This window comes from Narcine bancroftii, chromosome 9 (genome assembly GCF_036971445.1).
Source record: "Narcine bancroftii isolate sNarBan1 chromosome 9, sNarBan1.hap1, whole genome shotgun sequence".
NCBI classification, from domain to species: Eukaryota; Metazoa; Chordata; class Chondrichthyes; order Torpediniformes; family Narcinidae; genus Narcine; species Narcine bancroftii.
This window is the reverse complement of record NC_091477.1, coordinates 69,828,604-69,849,484: the sequence shown is the minus strand read 5'-3', so window position 1 is coordinate 69,849,484 and position 20,881 is coordinate 69,828,604. Positions and strand designations below refer to the sequence as shown.

The following is a 20,881-nucleotide window of genomic DNA, read 5'->3' as shown; positions in this document are numbered from 1 at the left end:
CTGCAACCAGGGAGAGGTGAATATTCATCAGCAGGAGATCCAGATTGTGCTGGACCTGGCCTGCATGGTTCTGGGCATGGTTCCCATGGCTGCATTTGTCTCTGACACCACAAGTTGCAGGACTTGTTGCAGGGCAGCAGGCAAGGAACAATGGTCCATGAGTGGCAACACAGCTTCAACTGGTTGATCCCACTGCCCCTTCATTAGATTTCCCTGATGGCCCCTTGAGTCATGTTGCTAAAAGCTGTTCATCTTTGTCCAGATGCAACTCTAAAACCAGTTAAAGAATACTTCACTAATTATATATTTAAAAATAATAAATCTGTTTGACAACAACATTTAATTGATGTAAATTCATTAAAACCATTAATATTAATTAAAGAAACAAGGCCAGATCATCTAGTCCAGTTCCCCCAATTTAAAGGCCCCACAAGACATGGCAGGTTTAAGGTTGAGAGCCCAGATAAATGAATGCAGGTTGTTGTCATACACATGAATACAATGTACAGATGCAATGAAAGTCCAACGTGAATCTCGAGGTAAGAGAAGTAAAACATGAAAGTCTGGAGACAATGCGATTGAAGTATAATCACAATGCAGGAGAAACTCAGCAACTCAAACACTGAGTGCACTTTATGTAGCAAAGATAAAGATACATTAACCAATGTTTTGGTCATGAGCCCTTCATCAAAATAAGAGCAAAATGTAGGCAGGCAACTGAACATAATGATGTGGGGAGGGGCAGGGGGAGGAGCACAGTCTCTCAGGCAGGAGGTGGATAAAAGAGGGAGGGAACACCAGCAAACGGGGTGGGGGGATGGCTTTAAGAATGGAGAGGGAAAGGGGTAGAGAGCTGGAAGAAAGAAGACAGAGGGAGGGAGAATGGGGAGTGGGTTTAGCAGAAACCAGAGAAGTCGATGTTAATGCCATTGGGTTGGAGAGCACTCAGACGGAATATTAGGTGTTGCTCATCCAATATATGAGTGGTCTTGGTTTGATGAGGCTATGGACAGACATGTCCGTGTGGGAGTGGGGTGCAGAATTGAGATGGTTGGCCATTGGGAGATCCCTGTCATTGATGTGGATAGAGTGAAGGTGCTCAGCGAAGCGATCTCCCAGTTTGCGTCCAGTCTCTCCAATGTAGAGAAGGCCACAATAGAAGCACCAGATGCAGTAGATGATTCCCAGAGATTGATGAGTGAAGTGTTGTTTCACTTGGAAGGACTCTTTGGGACCCCGAATGGTGGTGAGGTGTGGGCACAAGTGTGGCACTTCCAGCGGCAATTAGTTGGAAGGGATAATTCTCGAGGTGCCGGGCTTTAGGCTTCTCTACCTTTTGCAGTGAGAAGAGAGCAGGACTAGAATTTTGGGGACGCTTTGTGATGTTAGCTTCAGTAGGATTAGGTTTTGCTCCTAGAATGAATGTCGATTCTGGAGGCTGAGCACAGGGACCAGTGTAGTTGACTCAGACCACCAGTGTTTTGCTTCCTTCTGAATTGCTGGCTGAAATTCAGCCTGGTGTCTTGGATGACCAGCACTTATTCTGTAATCGCATGTTGCTGGCCTTACCAAGCCAAAACGGCACTCTGATAAACAAGGAAACAACAACCAGCCTGCTCAAAGCCAGAGTTGTCTACTTGCAGAGACTGCAGGAGATTCAATCAAGGAGTCCGGTGATTTCTAAAGTGGAGACATTTCATGAGAAGGATCTAACAGAAGAACTGAGAATGTGGAGGGAGAAACATGAGAAGCTGGTAAGTGTGAACACTGGAAAGCAGTAGAGCCCTGGAAAGGCTGTAACTGTGGTGCCACGAGAAAGAAGTGCCACTGGGTGAGGGTGGGGAGGATGTGCCACTGGGTGGCGGTGGGGGAATGTACCACTGGGTAGCGGTGGGGGAGAGTGCGTCAATGGGTGCCGGTGGGGGAATGTACCACTGGGTGACGGTGGGGATAGTGCATCACTGGGTGAGGGTGGGGACGATGTGCCACTGGGTGAGGGCGTGGGGGGGGGATCTGCCACTGGGTGAGGGTGGGGAGAGTGCGCCACTGGGTGGCAGTGGGGGGATGTACCACTGGGTGGCAGTGGGGGGGATGTACCACTGGGTGGCAGTGGGTCAGTGTATCTGGGTGATGGTGGGGAGGATGTGCCACTGGGTGAGGGTGGGGAGGATGTACCACTGGGTGACTGTCTACAGTGTCTATTCCAAGTATGTAGAGTTTTCACTGGGTTTTGAGTCACGACTGAGTACTGTGTTTTATTCTTGGTCTTTTCAAATGTCCTGTCCCTTTTCAGGTTGTGGAAGATATTGGCAAGTTCTGCATTCACTAATTTATTGGCCTTTCCTTAGTTTTCCTCCCATCCTCTACAACTTGGCACTGTACAACCAAACCCTTTGTGCTTTCTGTCTTAATCTGCAAAATCAGAAAAGAATCTGGCTTCATCTGTTTTTGTACACAGCCTTGATTCTCACAAGGAATTTACAAATGGCAAAGAGCATTCTTTTGCATTACTTTTTGTGTCCCAAGAAACTGCCTTTCTCCTTTGATGCTGCCACTTAACCTACTTAATCTCTTGTCATAATTTTCCATTCTTTCTCCATCATCCCCTATTCACCTTGGTAACAGGTTATAAATCTAAATCACCTTCTGGGAGTGTTAGTTTCTCTTGAATTTCCTTTATTGTTTATTGGAACACTTGGGGCTGAGTTTTGCAATTGCCCACATATGATACTTCCGAGTTTGAACTGTCCAAGTGTTTCATATCCTCTGTTGATTCACTGATCTTTGCTTTCTTCCAGGAAAAAATCTAGTCATCAACATCATCCCTGATTATTATAGCCTCACTGTTTTGCTATCATACATGTAGTTTTTCTGCACCTTTCTCTTTCCATATTATGAAGACTGGAACCATTCAAAATACTTTGAGTGGACAACTGAGGTTTGATAAAAGGTGAATGACTGTTTAACTGCCCTCAAGAAATGAAAGCCGGTCCTTTATATCCACATATTGTGGTCTTGATCACCTGGATTGTTCGAATCAGGGATTAATAAACTTTATAATTGTCTCATTCATTTGTATTGCATTGAAAAGTCTGGGATTTGATTTTATAATTTTGTTTCCAGAAAAAGGAATCCAAAAGAAAGCTTAAAGAATTTCAAGCTGAGCACGCGGCCAAACAGGAAGAGGTGTGTGCCAAAATTGTCCCTGATCTTTACTTGCTAATTGAATTTTACCTTTGTATTCACCACTAACATGGGGTTTGTGGATAGAGACATCTCCCAGTCACCTTCTTGATGATTGGAGGCTGGGGTGCAGGTGTAGGGGATGGGATGGGATGGCTATGGATAGACCTGTGAAGGACTTAGAGAAATATTTGGGCAGCAATATTACTAAATCCTGGAAATCTGAAAGAAAAAAAAAACTTTTATGTTTTTCAGCGATGCCTATATTATTTATAGACATCTCTGTAATGGCAGAGAGTTAGAGGGAAACTGAGGACATTTATTTTAACCAGAAACGGGTTGCAATTTGGAATGCACTGTATGAACAGATAGAAGAGGAAGGTCCTCACACAAGTTTTAAATCTCAAGAGCATTTGAAGCACAGGCTGAGAAGATTATGGATCAAGTGCTAGCAAATGAGATTCGTGTGGATGGATACCTGCTGGTTGGCATGGACTGGCTGGGCCTCAGGGCCTGTTTCAGTGCAGGATGACTATAAGACTTGGCATGAAAGAATATTTGGAGAAGCTATAAATACAATTCAGAATTCCTTTATTGTCACGTACTAGTTCAGAATGTAATGTCACATGAAATTGCCTTCTATACAGTGTAAGGTAAAACATCATGAGATGGGAATGTGTAGGGAGTTACCCTGTACAAGGCTGTAACAAGAAGGGGAGGTGTCCTTGTACTCCTGTTAGGTAAAACATCATGAGATGGGAATGTACGGGGCAGTAACAAGATGTGAATGCATCCTTGTACTTACAAGATAAGAGAGACATTGATGGATTGAGAGGCAGGAAGCTAGCAGGGAAAGGATAGCAACAGTTTTAGTCATTGGACAAGTAATGATATGATGATGTTCTAAGCACATATCCAAGGGTATAAAAAAATCACCATTTTGCTGATAACGGCAGAATGCATTCTCCGACTAACATGTTTAGTCGCAAGTGTTAAAATCCGGTAATAAAGAACAAAGAACCCTGATTTCGACTCAGCCTGGTGTTTGTCTCACTCATTCATGAACAAAGCAGACCTAACAACAGACAAAGAGTTGCCATTAGTGTCGCCCAGTGTCCCTTACAGTAAGAGGGAAAGAGAAGCAAAAGAGAGTCCCTTCAGAAAGTCTGTAGATTTGTCTCCAGCATTCCCACAGCCTCTGCAGTTGCATAGACTCTTGTTAGATCCATCGGCAACCTGAATTCCAGGTCCAAACCTCCGATATGATCAGGAAGCTTTCAACGTCCAGGGCCCTTCGGAACTTTTCTTACCCTCAGTACTCTCATGAATCCCAGCTCTGATACCAGGTTCCCATGAGCCAATTTCTAGCAGCCCTCATCCTGTGCAGGTCTCCTGGTCTCAAGTAAGCCACAGCATGTATGGGTCATAAGCCGCTGAGCCACTCACTGGTCTGATCACTTTGTCAATTCTCACCTTTCCTTTCTCCTGGCCTCTTCTCCGTATTCATTTATCACCTTTTGTCTGTTGGTCTGCGTTCTTTCTCCTACCCTTTTATACAGATGCTGCCTACATTTTCCATACTGTTAAGAATGGCTCAGGCCCAAAACGTCAGTGATACTATGGACCATGCGAGACCTGCTGAGATCCTCCAGCATATCTGTGTTTTTACTACAATTGCACCATCTGCAAACTTTTGTGATTCACTGATACATTTCCTGCAATCTTAAGCCCATTTTACACAGCCGTTAAAAGACAGGAATTAACTACAGCATTCCCTGTAGATGTTCTTGATAGTGGGGAGGGTTTTGCCAGTGACATCTTGGACTGTGTCCACTACCTTTGTAGGGCTTTACACTCAGAGGTATTAGCCGATCAGCACACTTTCCATTACACATCTGCAGAAATTTGCCAGGGTTTCTGGTGTCCTACCAAACTTCCGCAAACTCCTGAGGAAGTAGAGGCACTCACGTGTTTTCTTCACAATGATTTTAGTGTGTGTTGAGTCTAGGAAAGATCGTCTGAGAAAGTGACTCCCAAGAACTTAAATTTGCTTGCGCCCTCCACTTCTGATTCCCCAATGATCACTGGATTATATCCTTCTGGCTTTCCCTTCCTGAAGTCAACAATCATTTCCTTAGTTTTGGTGACAATGAGTGCAAGATTGACCATTCAGCCAAGTTTTCAATCTCCCTCCTGTACAATAACTCATCACCTTTCTTTATATAACTCACTACAGTGGTATCGTCAGCAAATTGTAGATGGTGTTATTGTTATATCGAACAACACAGTTAGAAGCCTGAGAAAATTTGGCACGTCACCTGCATCTCTGAATAAACTCTACAGAAAGTATCTTGTCAGGTTGCGTCACTGAGCGGTACAGGAACTGCTTTGCCAAACTGCAGAGGATTGTGAATGCTGCTCAGGCAATCACACGCACCTCCCTCCACTCCATCGACTCCATCTACAACTCCCGCTGCCTTGGAAATCACCCAACACATTAAATGACTCCTTGTACCCTGGCCATACTCTCTTCTAACTCTCCCATCAGGAAGCAGATTCATGAGTGTAAAATCATGCACCATCAGATCGAAGGATGATTTCGTTCCTGTGGTTATCAGACTTTTGAATGTTCCTCACCCACACAAAATAACATTATTTTTGCAGAATGCTAACTGATCGCTCTCTGCAACTCTACACTTTTATTCTGCATCTTGTACTATGTGTGAGGTGTCCAGCGGGACTGCTCACAAAATAAACTTTCTTACTGCATCTTGGTTCATGTGACAATGAACTTTGATAGAATGAATGAAAGTCTTGGAAGAACATTAGAACGTTGGCATTCATGATGTCTCTTTTATCTGTACATGGAACAATGAACATTCTATGGCATTGGACAGATGTTGATGTGGAAAAAGTCATCAAGTCTTTTAAGTTGTGGTGAAACTGCATGTAGAGAACTGTGTGCCTGTTTGGTTTGGCCTTGGGAATGGGAGGTTGGTCGTGAATGAGAAGTGCTGTAACAAAGGTTCGTAAGACTTATTCCTGAAATGCGGGGTTGATTTGATTTTGGGACACAAAGAAGGGTGGGCTATACTTACTATGAAGAAAAATGAGAGATAATTAAGAAAGTCTGCAAATGCTGGGGTTGAGTACACTACACAAACGTGCTGGAGAAACTCAGCAGATCATACAGTATCCATTTGAAGTAAAAGTTAACCAACATTTTTGGCCTTGGCCCTTCCTTCATCTGGTTTCTAGTGCACAATTGAAAGATAATTAGAGCCATACCCTCTTCACTCTGCTACCATTGGAGAAAAGGTACAGGAGCCTAAATACGAGCACTCAGCGGCACAAGGACAGCTTCTTCCCCACTGCCATCAGATTCCTGAATGATCAATGAACCAAAGACACGGCCTCACTATTCATGCCCTATTATTCTTATTGTTAGTAATGGTTATAATATGAATGTTCGCACTATGATTTACTGCTGCAAAGCCCTACATTTCATGACTTGTTCATGACAATAAATTCTGATTCTGAAGCTAGAAGTAAAAACCTTTGCCTTAATAACTAAAAGCACAGTTTCTTTCCAACAGCCTCAGGCTCTTGAACTTCCCCTTGTTACAATAATTAGGGACTAATCCGACACCTTTTTTTTGTGGTGGGATAACTGATTACTTATCATCTATCAATCTTTGAGACTTATTGTTGCTTTTTTATTCCAATATGTATAATATTGTTGCTTTTTATTCATTAGGTACCTGTTTGGCAGCAACAAGCAAGAATTTTGGTTCATGTGTACATTTTTCAAAATTCAGCACGTGACAATAACATTATTATCCTTATTCCTGTATCTGTTACATCACTGTCCTACAACCTTCAGTTCATTGAGTTCTTCGGTTTCTAAATCTTCCCAATTTTCATTATTCCATCATTAGTAACTGGCTAATGAGAGGCCGAGAGACAGAAACAGAGAGGGCAAGAAAGAGAAGCCGAGAGAGAGCAAGAAAGAGAAGCCGAGAGAGAGCAAGAAAGAGAAGCCGAGAGAGAGCAAGAAAGAGAAGCCGAGAGAGAGCAAGAAAGAGAAGCCGAGAGAGAGCAAGAAAGAGAAGCCGAGAGAGAGCAAGAAAGAGAAGCCGAGAGAGAGCAAGAAAGAGAAGCCGAGAGAGAGCAAGAAAGAGAAGCCGAGAGAGAGCAAGAAAGAGAAGCCGAGAGAGAGCAAGAAAGAGAAGCCGAGAGAAAGGGAGAGATAAAGAGAAACTGAAAGAGGGAGGGAGAGTAAGCAGCCAATAGGAGGCGAGAGAGATCATCAGTGAAAATGTGGGAGAAAAATGCTTGGCTGTTTTGTGCTCAAATCTTGCTCAGATTGAGGCCCAATGTAAACTCAAAGAACAAGCCAACATAGACCTGAGCATCTGCTATGTCTGCAGTGACCGTCCTGAGCTCCCAGTCTCATGCCATTTCACCTTCCCTCTCATTCCCACACTGACATGACTGTCCTGGGTCTTCTCCACTGCCAGAGTGAGGCCCACATTAATTAGAGAGACAGCACTTCATGTTCCACCTGGGCAGTCTACAGCTCAATGGAATGAACATAAAATTTTCCAATTGTATGTAATGAGTCCTCCTCTCTTCTTCTGAACCACTTCCATTTTTCTGCTTTCCCCCCTCCTTTTTCCCCTTTCACACCGAACCATATTTAGCTCCCCCACCCATTCTCACCCCTGCTCCACTTTGGTTCCATCCCCCCTCTGCCAACATGTCATTAGATTCTTTCGCTCTCCCTCCCAACACCCTCCGACCCTTCAGTTCTACCTGGTCTCTACACCATTTTCTCCCAATTCTTATCAGGTTCCAGCACTGGCAACCTTTATGTCACCCACTCCCCCCTGTATGACTCATCTTCCTCTACCTGACCCCTTGGTTTTTCTTGCCTCCCCCCCCCCCCCCCCCCTTTTTGTCTGGCAGCTGTCTTCTGCCTCTTTCTATCATGCTTCACCTCTCCTTGGTTCACCAATCCCACACGAACCCCTCTCCTTTCTCTTCCTATCCTGTCCTCATCTCTTCTCTTCTCAAGGGTTCAAAAGTTTCTTTTATTATCAAGTAATAATACAAAAAATGTAATATACACGATATACTTCAACATTTGCCTGCTGTAAAGGCAAACAAAGAATCACCATGAGCATTGCCTGGTGCCCTTCAATAATAAGAGGAGCAAAAAAGAATCCCTTCAGAAACATTGAGTGCAACCCCAGTCTAAATGGTGATGCTGGACCTGCTGAATACCTGAAGCAGGTTGTGCGTTAGCTTCAGATTCCACCATCTCCACTCTCCTGTGTGCCCCTCATCATCTGGTCTCACTGAAGAGGCAGGAAGAAGTCGAGTGGAATTGCATTTTGAGTTTAGATATTGATTGAGGTTCTGAAGTGGCTTTATTGTTTCCTCCACAGATGAAGGCTGAAAACGAGAGGCTGAGGTCTACTCTATCAGCTGACCAGCGTATAGCAGCAGAACATTTCCAGAAGCAAATCAGCACACTGTCTGCCAAGGTTAAAGAGCAGAGTGTTGTCATCTTGTCTCAGAAGGATCAGGTACAATATCTGCTTGGTCCTATCCATCTGTCTTAGAGATCCAGTCATACAGCACGGAAACAGGGCCTTCAGGCCATGGAGTCTACTCAGACCCACAACCACCTGTTTACGCTAATAGCATTCTCCTCACGTTCCCATCACCCCCCCCACCCCGCCCTACACCCGCTCTGACTCTACAACTTGCCTGCACACCAGGGCAACTTACCATGTTCACTAATTAACCCGCTAACCTATACATATTTGGGATGTGGAAGGAAACTGAAGCAGCTGGGTGTAAGTCACAGGGAGAATTTGCAAACTCCACATAGATAGCACCTGAAGTCTAGATTGAATCAGGGTCTGCCTGATATGACTAACCCTGACATAGGAATTGTAGGTTTTTGCTTTCATTCAGTGGTTGCAGAATTGAATGGTTTCTAGGACCTACCAGAAGGTCTTGAGAGTCCATGAGACTTGAATTATATGCAATTTAGATCAAGATTTATTGTGTGCAATACTGGTCGCCCATTACAGGAAGGATGTGGAGGCTTTGGAAAGGGATTTACCAGAATGTTGACTAGACTAGAGGATACGAGGTTGGACAAACTGGGTGGTTTACTCTGAGTATCAGAGGCTGATTAAAGCTGTGAGGCAAACAAGGAGTCACCGTAAGCTTTGTCTGGTGCCCCTGAGAGAAAGAGAAGCAGAAGAGAGTCCCTTGAGAGACACTGAGGTTCTTTGGATTCGCCCCCAACACTTCTGCAGACTGCAGCCGCATAGACTCCAGTTTCAACCGTTGGCAACCCGAGCTCCAGATCAATAGAAAACTTGCAGGTTGAGCCAGTGTTGAAGAAGGCAAAGGCAATACTGGCATTCATTTCAAGAGGACTAGAATATAAGCACAGGGATGTGATGTTGAGGTTTTATAAAGTACTGGTGAGACCTCTCTTGGAGTAATGTGAGCAGTTTTGAGCTCCTCATTTAAGGAAGAATGAGCTGACATTGGAGAGGGTTCAGAGGAGGTTTACAAGGATAATTCCAGGAATGAAAGGGTTTTATGAGGACTGATCGATGGCTCTTGGCTTGTTCTCGTTGAAATTTAAGAGAATGAGGGACATCTCACTGAAACATTTCAAATGTTGAAAGGCATGGACAGAGTAAATGGTTTCCCATGGTGGGAGAGCCACGGTCAAGAGGGCCCAACTTTAGAATTGAAGGGCGTCCACTAGGAACAGAGATATGGACGAATTGCTTTAGCCAGAGAGTGGTGAAACTGGAATTTGTTGCCATAGGTGGTTGTGGATACCAAGTTGTTGGTGTATTTAAGCAGAGATCAATAGGCTCTTGATTAGCGAGGGCATAAAAGGTTATGTGGAGATCGGGCTGTGGGTAAATGGATCAGCTCATGAATGAATGACGGGGCATACTCAATGGCTGAATGGCCTATTTTGTTTCTATGTCTTATGGTCGTATGTCCTCCTTGCCATCATTTACCCCAGCCAAGAATGGGATCCTCTGCAAATCAAGTGATAGAGTGCAAAACGAGGAATTATTAGCAAGATGGAAGTCTCTGCTATGGACAGGACAATGATATAGCGGTAGAAATTGGCTAAGTGTTCCCAGATAATGCTGAAGTAGATATTTGTTCATTTCATTTGAACAGAAGTATATAATGGTATTTCCCAGAATAGAGTTGGGATCACGTGTACCTTCAAGATCATCTGGAGTTGACTAGGGAGGGACAAGTTTGAGTGTATAAGCTTACAGTCAGGAAGGGTTTACAAGAAGCACATAGACACATCGCAAGTAAACAGGCAAAGAGGTGAAGTTTAACATAGAGGCGCGACATTTGGAATGAATAATGAGAAGTAAGGTAAGCTAAGTGGTTAAAGAAATGGATGAAGGGAGAAAGTGTGGAGATTGTATGTACAGATCCATTTTAGAAAAGCTCATGATATCCTCTGCAAATGGAATGCAAAGTAAGGAGTTGATAAGCATTTGTAGATCACGGCATTCACTTCCAGGGTACATTTTTCTGCATGGATGTTGACCCTTCAGTTTGGATGTAGGGAAGACTTGATAGAAGAATATATGCAGATTGTGGGTTGAATGAAAGGAATGCAAAGTTGTTCCTCTCCACCTTCAAGCAGAAAGAGTTAAGGGGAAGTCTGGTGATGTTCAAACCCTTTACAGTAGAAGGAGGGCCATCAAGTGGAGGGTTGAAACAGAAATTTATCTAATCTGTTCCAATCATGCCTGGAAATGTTTGGTGGATCTGTGAGGAAGCAAGCTTTACTCTGTATTTGACCTTTCCTTGGGGTCATGTTGTGGTACAGCAGAAAGGAGGGGACATTCCTTCATTCCTAACCCAGTTTACTTGCTCTGGACAAGACTGGTTTGAACAGACCTGATCACTGACCTGGCTTAACTGGAAGTCCATATTACCTTGAAGGTAGACCTGGTCCCAACACCAAGCTTGGAAACACCATTATACTCCAAGTGAAATGAACAAATATTTTCTACATCACATCAGGCAGTATCCTGACATCAGACTGGAAGAACATGGAATCAAACAGGTTAAAACAAGGTTACCAATTTAACTATACCAATATTCCAAAGAAACAATTAAATCAGTCCCACCTCCCCTTTTCTTTACAGTCCTTAAAATATTTCTTCTTCTTGTATTTCCCTTAGAGAGGGAATATTGAATCCTTTTTACCATCTGTTTATACCATACATCACAGTTAATTTCATAAAAACCCTTCACCACCTCAATTACCTTGAGTTAAACCGCAAGGACTTTAAGATCTATACATGGAAATAAGTGTCATAATCTCAAAAGTGCAATTTATATTACTGTTGGACCAGTAATTACTATTCCAAGTTGTGACCACCCTGCATTGTTGTATTACAGATCAAGAACCTTTCCTCTCAACCGACTCAAGGTGAGTGAGAACTTTTTTTTGAACCTGAGGCCTTACCCATTTATCTATCCTTCCATCCCCACCCTGAGAATGGGCTGAGGGGAGGTTAGGAGCATCTTGCTACCTCCGTCCCATTGCCATTGTATCAAAACTCTCACGAGCACAGTAACTCCATGATGCTTCCTGACGAATGAACAGTATGTGGGGTTCTTCATTCATGGATGCAGGCATGACATAGTTGGCAGGTGTGTCGAAGACCACTGTGCTTCCAGAGGTTTTGGAACTAAGGAGAAGGGTCAGCACACAAAGTGCTGGAGGAACTTGGCAGGCCAGGCAGTATCCATGGAAGGCGCTAGAGAGTCGAAGTTTCGGGCTGTGGCCAAGAACTGGTGGATGCCCAAATGAAAAGGTGTGAGGGAGGGGAAGGGAGGGGAGAAGCAGCTCAGGCTGGCAGATGATTAGTGAATACATGTGGTGAGTGGGAAGGACCCAAGAGCTGGTAGGGGGAAGGGGGCAGAGGGCTGAGAAAGGTATACTTTGATAGTAGGAAGGAAGGAAGATGTGGATAATGGGCAAATACGGTGGGGGAGGGGAAGAAAGAAACGAGGAGGAGAAATGGGGCCAGAGAGAGAAGGGGCAACAAGGTGGGGGGGGGGGGTGGTGAGGGAGCCAAGGCAACTGGGAATTGAAGGTTGGTTAGACACTGCTAAAATGGAATATAATTTTAACTCGACATGCTCGTGCTATTTCTGATGAAGGGTTCACATCCTGAATCATTGCCTTCCATGGATGCTGCCTGACCCAGTGAGTTCCTTCAGCACTTTCTTTTTACTGCAGTTTTCCAGCATCTGCAGACCTGTTTACTGAAGGAGTGGGATTTGTGTTGCTTAGAATCATTAAATAGAATGAGATTTCCCACATCCTTGCGTCTCATTCACATGTTTGTAAGATTTTGCCTTTGACAATTACAAATGAATCATTTTCATTATTCAGCATTTTCTTGTGGAATTTTGCTGGTCAGTTCAAACCTTCCCTTTGGTCATTATCCTCACTCACAGAGAATATTTTTTCTTTATTCAATCTACAATTTTATCGCATCTCCCATGAACTTCTCTGATCTAAGAACATTCAGTTAGTGCCACAATGTTATTACAGTTCCAGTGACCTGGATTTGAATCTGCCTCTGTAAGGAGTGTGGATGTTCTCGCAGGTTTCCTCCAGGTTCTTCAATTTCCTCCTACATTCCAAAGACGCAAAGGGTTAGTAGGTTAATTGGTAACATGGGTGTATTTGGTAGCATGGGCTCGTGGGCCAGAAGAGCCTGTTACCATACTGTAAAACCCAAGTTTCCCCTTTTCAAGAAATGATAATGTCCCATTCCTGGCTCTGTTCTGCTGAATTCCTTTCACACTGGAAGAGAAACACTAAACAACTGTGGTTGCTGGAAGCATGAGCAAGCAACTAGAAGTTGGTGGGTCAGTCAGAATCCATGGGTAGATATGATCAGTCAAAATTTCAGGCCAAGACCACTTATTGAGACTTTTCCCCATTAACTTTAGCCTGGCCTGAATTAGTATGCTTTGATGGTTTAGCATAACTTTGTGTCTTGGAATTTTGGTCACCTAGTTACAGGAATGATATCAAAGTGCAAAGAAGATTTACAAGGACGTTGCCAGGACTAGAGGAACTGAGTTACAGGGAAAGGTTAAACATCTTAGGATTTTATTCCTTGGAATAAAGGGAGATTTGCTAAATGTACACAAAATTATGAGGGGTATAGACAGAGTAAATGCAAGCAGGCTTTTTCCACTGAGTTTAAGTGAGACAAGAACTTGAGGACCTGGATTGAGAGTGAAAGGCGAAATACTGGCGGGAACTTTATGCAGAGAATGGTGAGAGCAAGAAATGATCTGTCAGCTGAAGAAGTGAAGGTAGCTCGATTTGGGCATTTCGGAAAAATTTGGACAGGTACATCCAAATATAGGAGGGCTATGGTCTGGGTGTAGAGTAACAGTTTGGTAAAGGCTAGAAGGGCCTATCTCTGTTGTGTTCTATGGATCTGATCAGCTTTATTAACTGCTTAGTTAGCATCTGCCAATTTAGTAGTCACCTCTAGCCAGCACTGTTTAAAATTGTACATCGCTTTTGTTGTTTCACTCTTATTTATGGACAGTGGTCAAAGGCTATTGGTGCAGAGGGGAAAAATATGTCACTCTTATGAGTAAGGGCTCACCTCTGTGCTGTCCAGCTCCATGATACTATTCCTACCAGACAGTGAGCACGCCTCCATCTCTGCTCCAGGTGTTGATGGGCCAACCAGATCCTATGGTCTCTTTAATTTTGGATGTTCTGGAAGCTGTTGCCTCCCCCATTCTGAGCCAGGGAGGGTTTTGCAGGGAAATCGTGAGAGGAGATATTCAACATGAAGTCGTGGGAGAGCTGGCAGTATCCAGGTGGTCTGGTGGGCAGGCAGAATGGGTGGTGTCAGTGCTCAGCAATACCCATCCCCTCCTGCCAGGCTGCAGTCCTGAACCCCAACTTACAATGTTTAAGTAGTCCTGCCCTTGGCCTCCAGATCACCTAACACCAGGTCTTGCAGGAAGCCCCTCATCTCTGTTGCAAGGACTCAAGGTAGAAGGAAGGTGTTTTGAGCCAGGTTCCAAGTTGGGAGGGCAGGTATTTGTAAGTGTTCTGACAGCATTCTGCGGGAACCCTAAGGTGGGGTATGAGTGTCACACCATCTCTCAGCCAGTGGTGGACTTGAGGTGGCTATTGAAATGCAGTAGCTGATTGGAAGGTTTCAACCAGTGTCTGTGGATGTCAGGGTATCTGGAAGTCATGGATGGTGACTGAACAATCAGGGTATCTTGTAGATCAGCAACGCCTGGTCTACAAACTTCAACCAGTGTACCATCGCCTCCAGACCTCTGCCTTGAATGCATTAAAGCTGAAGAGTCCCTATGCCCACTGTGTCATCATTTGTAGTTCAATGAAGATACAGAGGTGGCGACTGATGGTGACTAGAGTTAGAACATAGAACATTACAGCACATTACAGGCCCTTCAGCCCATGATGTTGGGCTGGCCTATATAAACCTATTTCACAGCAATCTAAACTTTCTCTACCTCACACCCATAACCCTCTATTTTTCAATCACCCATGTGCCTATCCAAGAGTCTTTTAAATGACCACCTTGTACCAGTCTCCACCACCAACCCAGCAATATAGTCCAGACATTCACCACTCTCTGCAAAAGAAAACTACCCTGAGCATCTCCTCACCTGTTCCTGCATCCTTCTCATCCGCCTCAGCAATTCAAGTACCTGTCCAAATTCTAAATGAATCTTTGCCCCATCACCTTCCCAGGCAGGGTGTTCTGAAAAGGTTTCTTCTCAGCCACAGGAACCTGAAGCTCTTAATGGGCAGGTGTGTTTTGTTATTATGGTTCACCTTGGATCTTCGGATGGGTTGGAACTCTGACAAGGAGTGTTGAGCTCTGAGGGGAGGGCTCCTGCATCTTGTGGTGGCACACTTGTGAATGAGAAGAGGTGAATATCTTGGACTGCATGAGCTCTCTAACATGTGGTTTATTTACCAGCTGCGGCCGTGAACCAAGATTCAGAATCTGAGAAAGATGACGGTAGGTTCCAGTGAGATTTCTCTACTATCTGGGCAACCTGAGGCAATAAAGTAGGGCTCGACAGGGGAAACGCTGAGGGATATCCCATTGCTGACAATGCCTCACTTGGCAGAGAGCATGGGGTTGGAGCAATCTTCTGCCCCGTTAAACCTTGCTGACCACAGGAACACCCTACCCCACCTCTTGTTCATCACTGGGAAAGAGTGGTCTACTGGACTGGTGCTGATTCACTTCAGATGTCCAACTTAGGTTTATGTTCTGCTGACCCTTGCTCTGCAGAGTGGCTGGTGAACTTCCACCTCAATTCCTCAACACCCCACTGCCCACCATTTTATGCAGCAGTTCCCCCCCCCAGCCCAACAGCACTCCCTACGTCTGGACAACACCCCGCTCACCGGAACCAACCTCCATCTCCCACCATCACTCCTATCTCATCAGGACTGCACCTCACTCCCAAATCCCCAGGTCCACTCCACCTTATTGCTGCTACAGTGCACCCCACTTGCAACACCCTTCCCCCACCTACAGCACCCCCTCCCCCATAACACCTCTCCAACGACAACACCTTTCACCCACCTACTCCCCTTGCCCCATCCACAACACTTCTCTCCCACTGACAACATTCCTTGCCCCACCGACAATGCCCCACCCCACCGATGGCACACCTCTCCACTGACAGCATCCCTCCCCCACTGACAGCACCCCTCCCCACAAACTGCACCCCTCCTCACCAACACATCTCTTCCCATTCCACTCCTCTTGCTCTCCAGGAGTCGGTCCCTTCAGGAGGGAGGGCTGTAAATGAGAGGTGATGTCACCATGTGGGGACACAGTTCAGGTAAAGTCGGTCTCTCTCTGCACCATCCTCACTCTGTCAGTGATGGATCGTTCTTAGTTGCTTCCTCACTGACTCGTTTCCCTCTGTCACTCTCATCCATCCTCTCCCTCACAATCCCATTCCCCACTCTCACCTCGGCTCCCACCTTCAGGCCCTCTCCCACCCTCACCCCCTCCTCACCCTCACCCCCTCCCCACCCTCACCCCCTCCCCACCTCACCCTCTCCCCTCCCTCACCCCCTCCCCACCCTCACCCGCTCCCCACCCTCTCCCGCTCCCCACCCTCTCCCGCTCCCCACCCTCATCCCACCCTCATCCCACCCTCACCCCACCCGCTCCCCACCTGCTCCCCTTCTCCCTCCCTAAATTTCTCCAATTCCAACTGCAATTCAAAAGATCTATCGTCCAGAAAATTATCTGTCTTTCTCAACAAATTTCCCCCCACCTATATAATATTTCACTATAATCCTCTGTGTTTGTGTTTTCCTCATCCAATGCTTGACTTCAGTCAGCTTTAATTCCTTACCAATGACCATCAGTTCCGCTTTTCTCTTGCGCTGCAGCTCTGCAGGTGATGGTTGTGACAAAAATGTATCAACCTTCATTGCTTCTGTTTTCCCACACACGCAACCTTTAAATTAGCTTGGAAAAACTAATAAATCTAATAAAACTAATCACAAAATCTCAAAAAGTAAGATCCCAAAACTCCAAATATTTCAATCAGAAAAGACGAGCCCCAAATGTTACGGGCCCAGAGGACCCCAAAACCCTGCAGCAATAGAAATTCACCAAGACAAATGGTTACTTAAACAAAAGTTACTTTTAATTTTCTTTAAACATAAAAACACGATCAAACTTTAACTTATTACCATTAACTGAACTTAGCCTAACAACCCTCTTCTGATTCTAAGTGCACGTGTATGTAATGTGTGTGTAAGTTCAGAAAAGTTCTTTGATTCACAGTCCAATCTCACTTTTCACTCCTCCAGGTTCACCGGTATCAGGCAATTCTTATACTGTACATAGATTTTATTTTTGTCATTCTTTATTTATCGCACTATGAACCATATCAACCAATATATTTACAGATGCATCTCTTTAAATATTCACAGTGACATTTTCTTTTTTTCCCCCCATCCCTCCCTTCCCCCTTCCCACCCCCTCCAAAAACAGTAAATATTGGACATATAAAATACAATAAAACAATATCTTTATACAAAAGGAATTCAAACAAAAAAGATGCATCATCTACCTATTCACATTAAATCTGATCGTGTTTATCTTCTTATCATTTTAGGTGGTGGTGGTCCTAGACCTGCTCTTTCTGTTCTGTTCCATTTATGGTTCCCAGGTTTTTTCAATCATTGTAACTTTGTCCATTAAATTATGTGTGATTTTTTTTTTCCCAATGGGATACACTTAAACTTGGTTATATATTCTATTAATGTTTATACTCATATGGTCCAACGTAGCCATCTTATATCTTTATTTTCATTTCTTTTCCGCCTCTTCCCCACCAGCTCCATCCCTTTTTTCCATTACTGTTTTATTAAGTTTTCCTTTTTAATCTCAATATATGATGACGTGCCAGTTGATGAAGTAGACAAAGACAATGAGGTAAAACAATAATCATGGCTTTTATTAGCAGAAACTCATGGTACAATTTTCTTTTCTTTCTTTGGCTTGGCTTCGCGGATGAAGATTTATGGAGGGGTAAAGTCCACGTCAGCTGCAGGCTTGTTTGTGGCTGACAAGTCCGATGCGGGACACAGGCAGACACGGTTGCAGCGGTTGCAAGGGAAAATTGGTTGGTTGGGGTTGGGTGTTGGGTTTTTCCTCCTTTGTCTTTTGATAGTGAGGTGGGCTCTGCGGTCTTCTTCAAAGGAGGTTGCTGCCCGCTGAACTGTGAGGCGCCAAGATGCACGGTTTGATGTGATATCAGCCCACTGGCGGTGGTCAATGTGGCAGGCACCAAGAGATTTCTTTAGGCAGTCCTTGTACCTCTTTTTTGGTGCACCTCTGTCTCGGTGGCCAGTGGAGAGCTCGCCATATAACACGATCTTGGGAAGGCGATAGTCCTCCATTCTGGAGACGTGATCTACCCAGCGCAGTTTGATCTTCAGCAGCGTGGATTTGATGCTGTCGGCCTCTGCTATCTCGAGTACTTTGATGTTGGAGATGAAGTCGCTCCAATGAATGTTGAGGATGGAGCAGAGACAACGCTGGTGGAAGCGTTCTAGGAGCCGTAGGTGATGCCGGTAAAGGACCCATGATTCAGAGCCGAACAGGAGTGTGGGTATGACAACGGCTCTGTATACGCTAATCTTTGTGAGGTTTTTCAGTTGGTTGTTTTTCCAGACTTTTTTGTGTAGTCTTCCAAAGGCACTCTTTGCCTTGGCGAGTCTGTTGTCTATCTCGATGTCGATCCTTGCGTCCGATGAAATGGTGCAGCCGAGATAGGTAAACTGGTTGACCATTTTGAGTTTTGTGTGCCTGATGGAGATGTGGGGGAGCTGGTAGTCATGGTGGAAAGACAATAGGTGCATATACAGTTATACCCAAGGGGAGTGTCCTTAACAGTAGAGATAATGCCCAGCCAATGTTAGTAAGGCTCGCCAGAGGGGGGAGACAAGCAGCTTGGCAGACATTCACCACAGTCTCCTCCTGGCAGAAGAAGGGTTAAAATCAAAAGGACAGCTGCTAGGAATGACTGAAGCAAGCAATACATGGATACCATGTTTGGCCTTGAGCTACTCAACAGCCAAAATACGCCAGTATCTAGCAAGCAATTGAAATATAATGAGATGTTTTATGAATATGTCAGCCTTTCAGGTTGTTTACAAATTCTGGTGCTTCGTCTCAAAACAGGTGGCTCCTTTCCAACCTTGGGAACTGGTACAGGTTCTGGATCAGTAGTGTGGGAAGGACTGACTTCTGGACCCACTCCAGAATCGCCAGCGTGAGGCAGTGGAGCCTCAGCATGGCCATCTGAAAACTGACTAGGGGTCACAGGCTGGGGGAGGGCAGGGGGGTATGAGTCCAACCTCTCAGGGTCACTCTGAGTAGGGGTGTGAGGAAGGGGCGAACCAGGCAAGGCCAGATCTCTTAGGGGTACAGTGTCAGTATTCATGTCTGGGAATCTAACATGAGCATAGTTGGGGTTAGTATGCAGTAGCTGAACTGGTTGGACTAGGGGGTCTGTTTTACGCGCCCGAGCGTGGCTCTTCAGCAGCACGGTTCCAGGCTCAGATAAACAGACTGGCCAGTCCATCACAGTTCCTGATTTCCTAGGAAAGGCAAACATGCGTTCATGAGGTGTTTGATTTGTTGCAGTACACAATAAAGACCGAATAGAATGTAGTGCCTCAGGCAGCACTTCTTGCCACCTGGTTACAGGGTAATCATGTGTTTTTAAAGCAAGATTAACAGTCTTCCAGACTGTAGCATTAGCCCTTTCAACCTGTCCATTGCCCTGCGGGTTAAAGCTCGTGGTACGGCTGGTGACAATTCCTTTTCATAGCAGGGCTCACCGCAGTTCAGCACTCATGAATGCTGAGCCTCTATCGGTATGAATGTAATTGGGAAACCAAAAATGCTGAAAATTCTGTCAAGTGATTTAATGACAGGCGCTGATGAGACGTCAGGGCAGGGTATCGCAAAGAGAAACCTGGAATATTCGTCAATTACAGTAAGGAAATATACATTTTTGTTGTTGAAAGGTAACAGCCCTTTAAAATCTAAGCTAATCCTCTCAAAAGGTTGGGTGGCCTTGATGAGAGTGGGCTCTGGAGCTTTGAAGTATTGCGGTTTGCATTCTGCGCAAACAGGACAGCTTTTAGTCAGTTTCCTGACTTCCAGAGAATAAGGAAGGTTGTTAGCCCTTGTGTAGTGGAAGAATCTCGTGCCTCCTGGGTGGCACAGTCTGCTATGGATCTCTTTTAGCCCCTCCAGCTGAGCACCAGGAGCAGATTGTGACAATGCGTCAGAGGGATCATTTAACCTGCCCGGTCTATACTGGATCTCATAATTATAAGTTGAGAGTTCTATTCGCCAGTGTGCCATCTTATCGTTCTTGATTTTACTTTTGTGTTTAGTACTGAACATGTAGGCTACAGATTTCTGATCAGTGACAAGAGTAAATTTTCTGCCGGCTAGAAAGTGTCTCCAGTAGCAAACAGCTTCAATAATAGCCTGGGCTTCTTTATCAATGGTAGGATGTTTAAGTTCAGGTCTGCGTAACGTGCGGGAGAAGAATGCCATAGGTTTGCCCTTTTGATTAAAGGTTCCTGCCAAGGCATAATCTGAGGCATCAGTTTCCACTTGGAATGGGACATCCTCATCAATGGACGAGAGTGCAGCTTTGGCAATATCAGCTTTAATTCTCTCGAAAGCCTTCAAGGCCATTGGAGAAGGAGGAAAAGATTTAGTGTCAAACAGAGGGCGTAGTCCCGAACCCATTTGCAGTAGTAGGAAAATAATCCCATACACCTTTTTAAGGGCTTTTGCTGAGTTTGGGGGTGGTAACTTCTTAAGGGGGGGCTATTCTTTCCGGGTCAGGGCGGATTTCGCCCTTGCGGACAATGTAGCCCAGAATGGGTAGCTCTGTTACACTGAACACACATTTGCCCTCATTAAATGTAGGGTTGAGTTCTTTAGTAAAAGCCTCAAAGGCTGTATAGGGTTGTTCCTTTTTTTAAGGGGGATTTGTTGGTAAGTTGGTTTGAGGG

General features: G+C 44.9%; 1 protein-coding gene across 1 annotated transcript in view; it reads left to right on the top strand.

Annotated features, from left to right (window-relative positions):
* The window catches only part of LOC138743570 (cilium assembly protein DZIP1L-like), a 149,412-nt gene that overhangs the window by 23,949 nt on the left and 104,582 nt on the right, over nucleotides 1-20,881 (top strand). Inside the window, 5 exon segments of the mRNA XM_069899075.1 lie at nucleotides 1,644-1,754; nucleotides 3,124-3,186; nucleotides 8,634-8,774; nucleotides 11,668-11,698; nucleotides 15,276-15,317. Coding sequence (XP_069755176.1) covers nucleotides 1,644-1,754; nucleotides 3,124-3,186; nucleotides 8,634-8,774; nucleotides 11,668-11,698; nucleotides 15,276-15,317 — 388 coding nt within the window.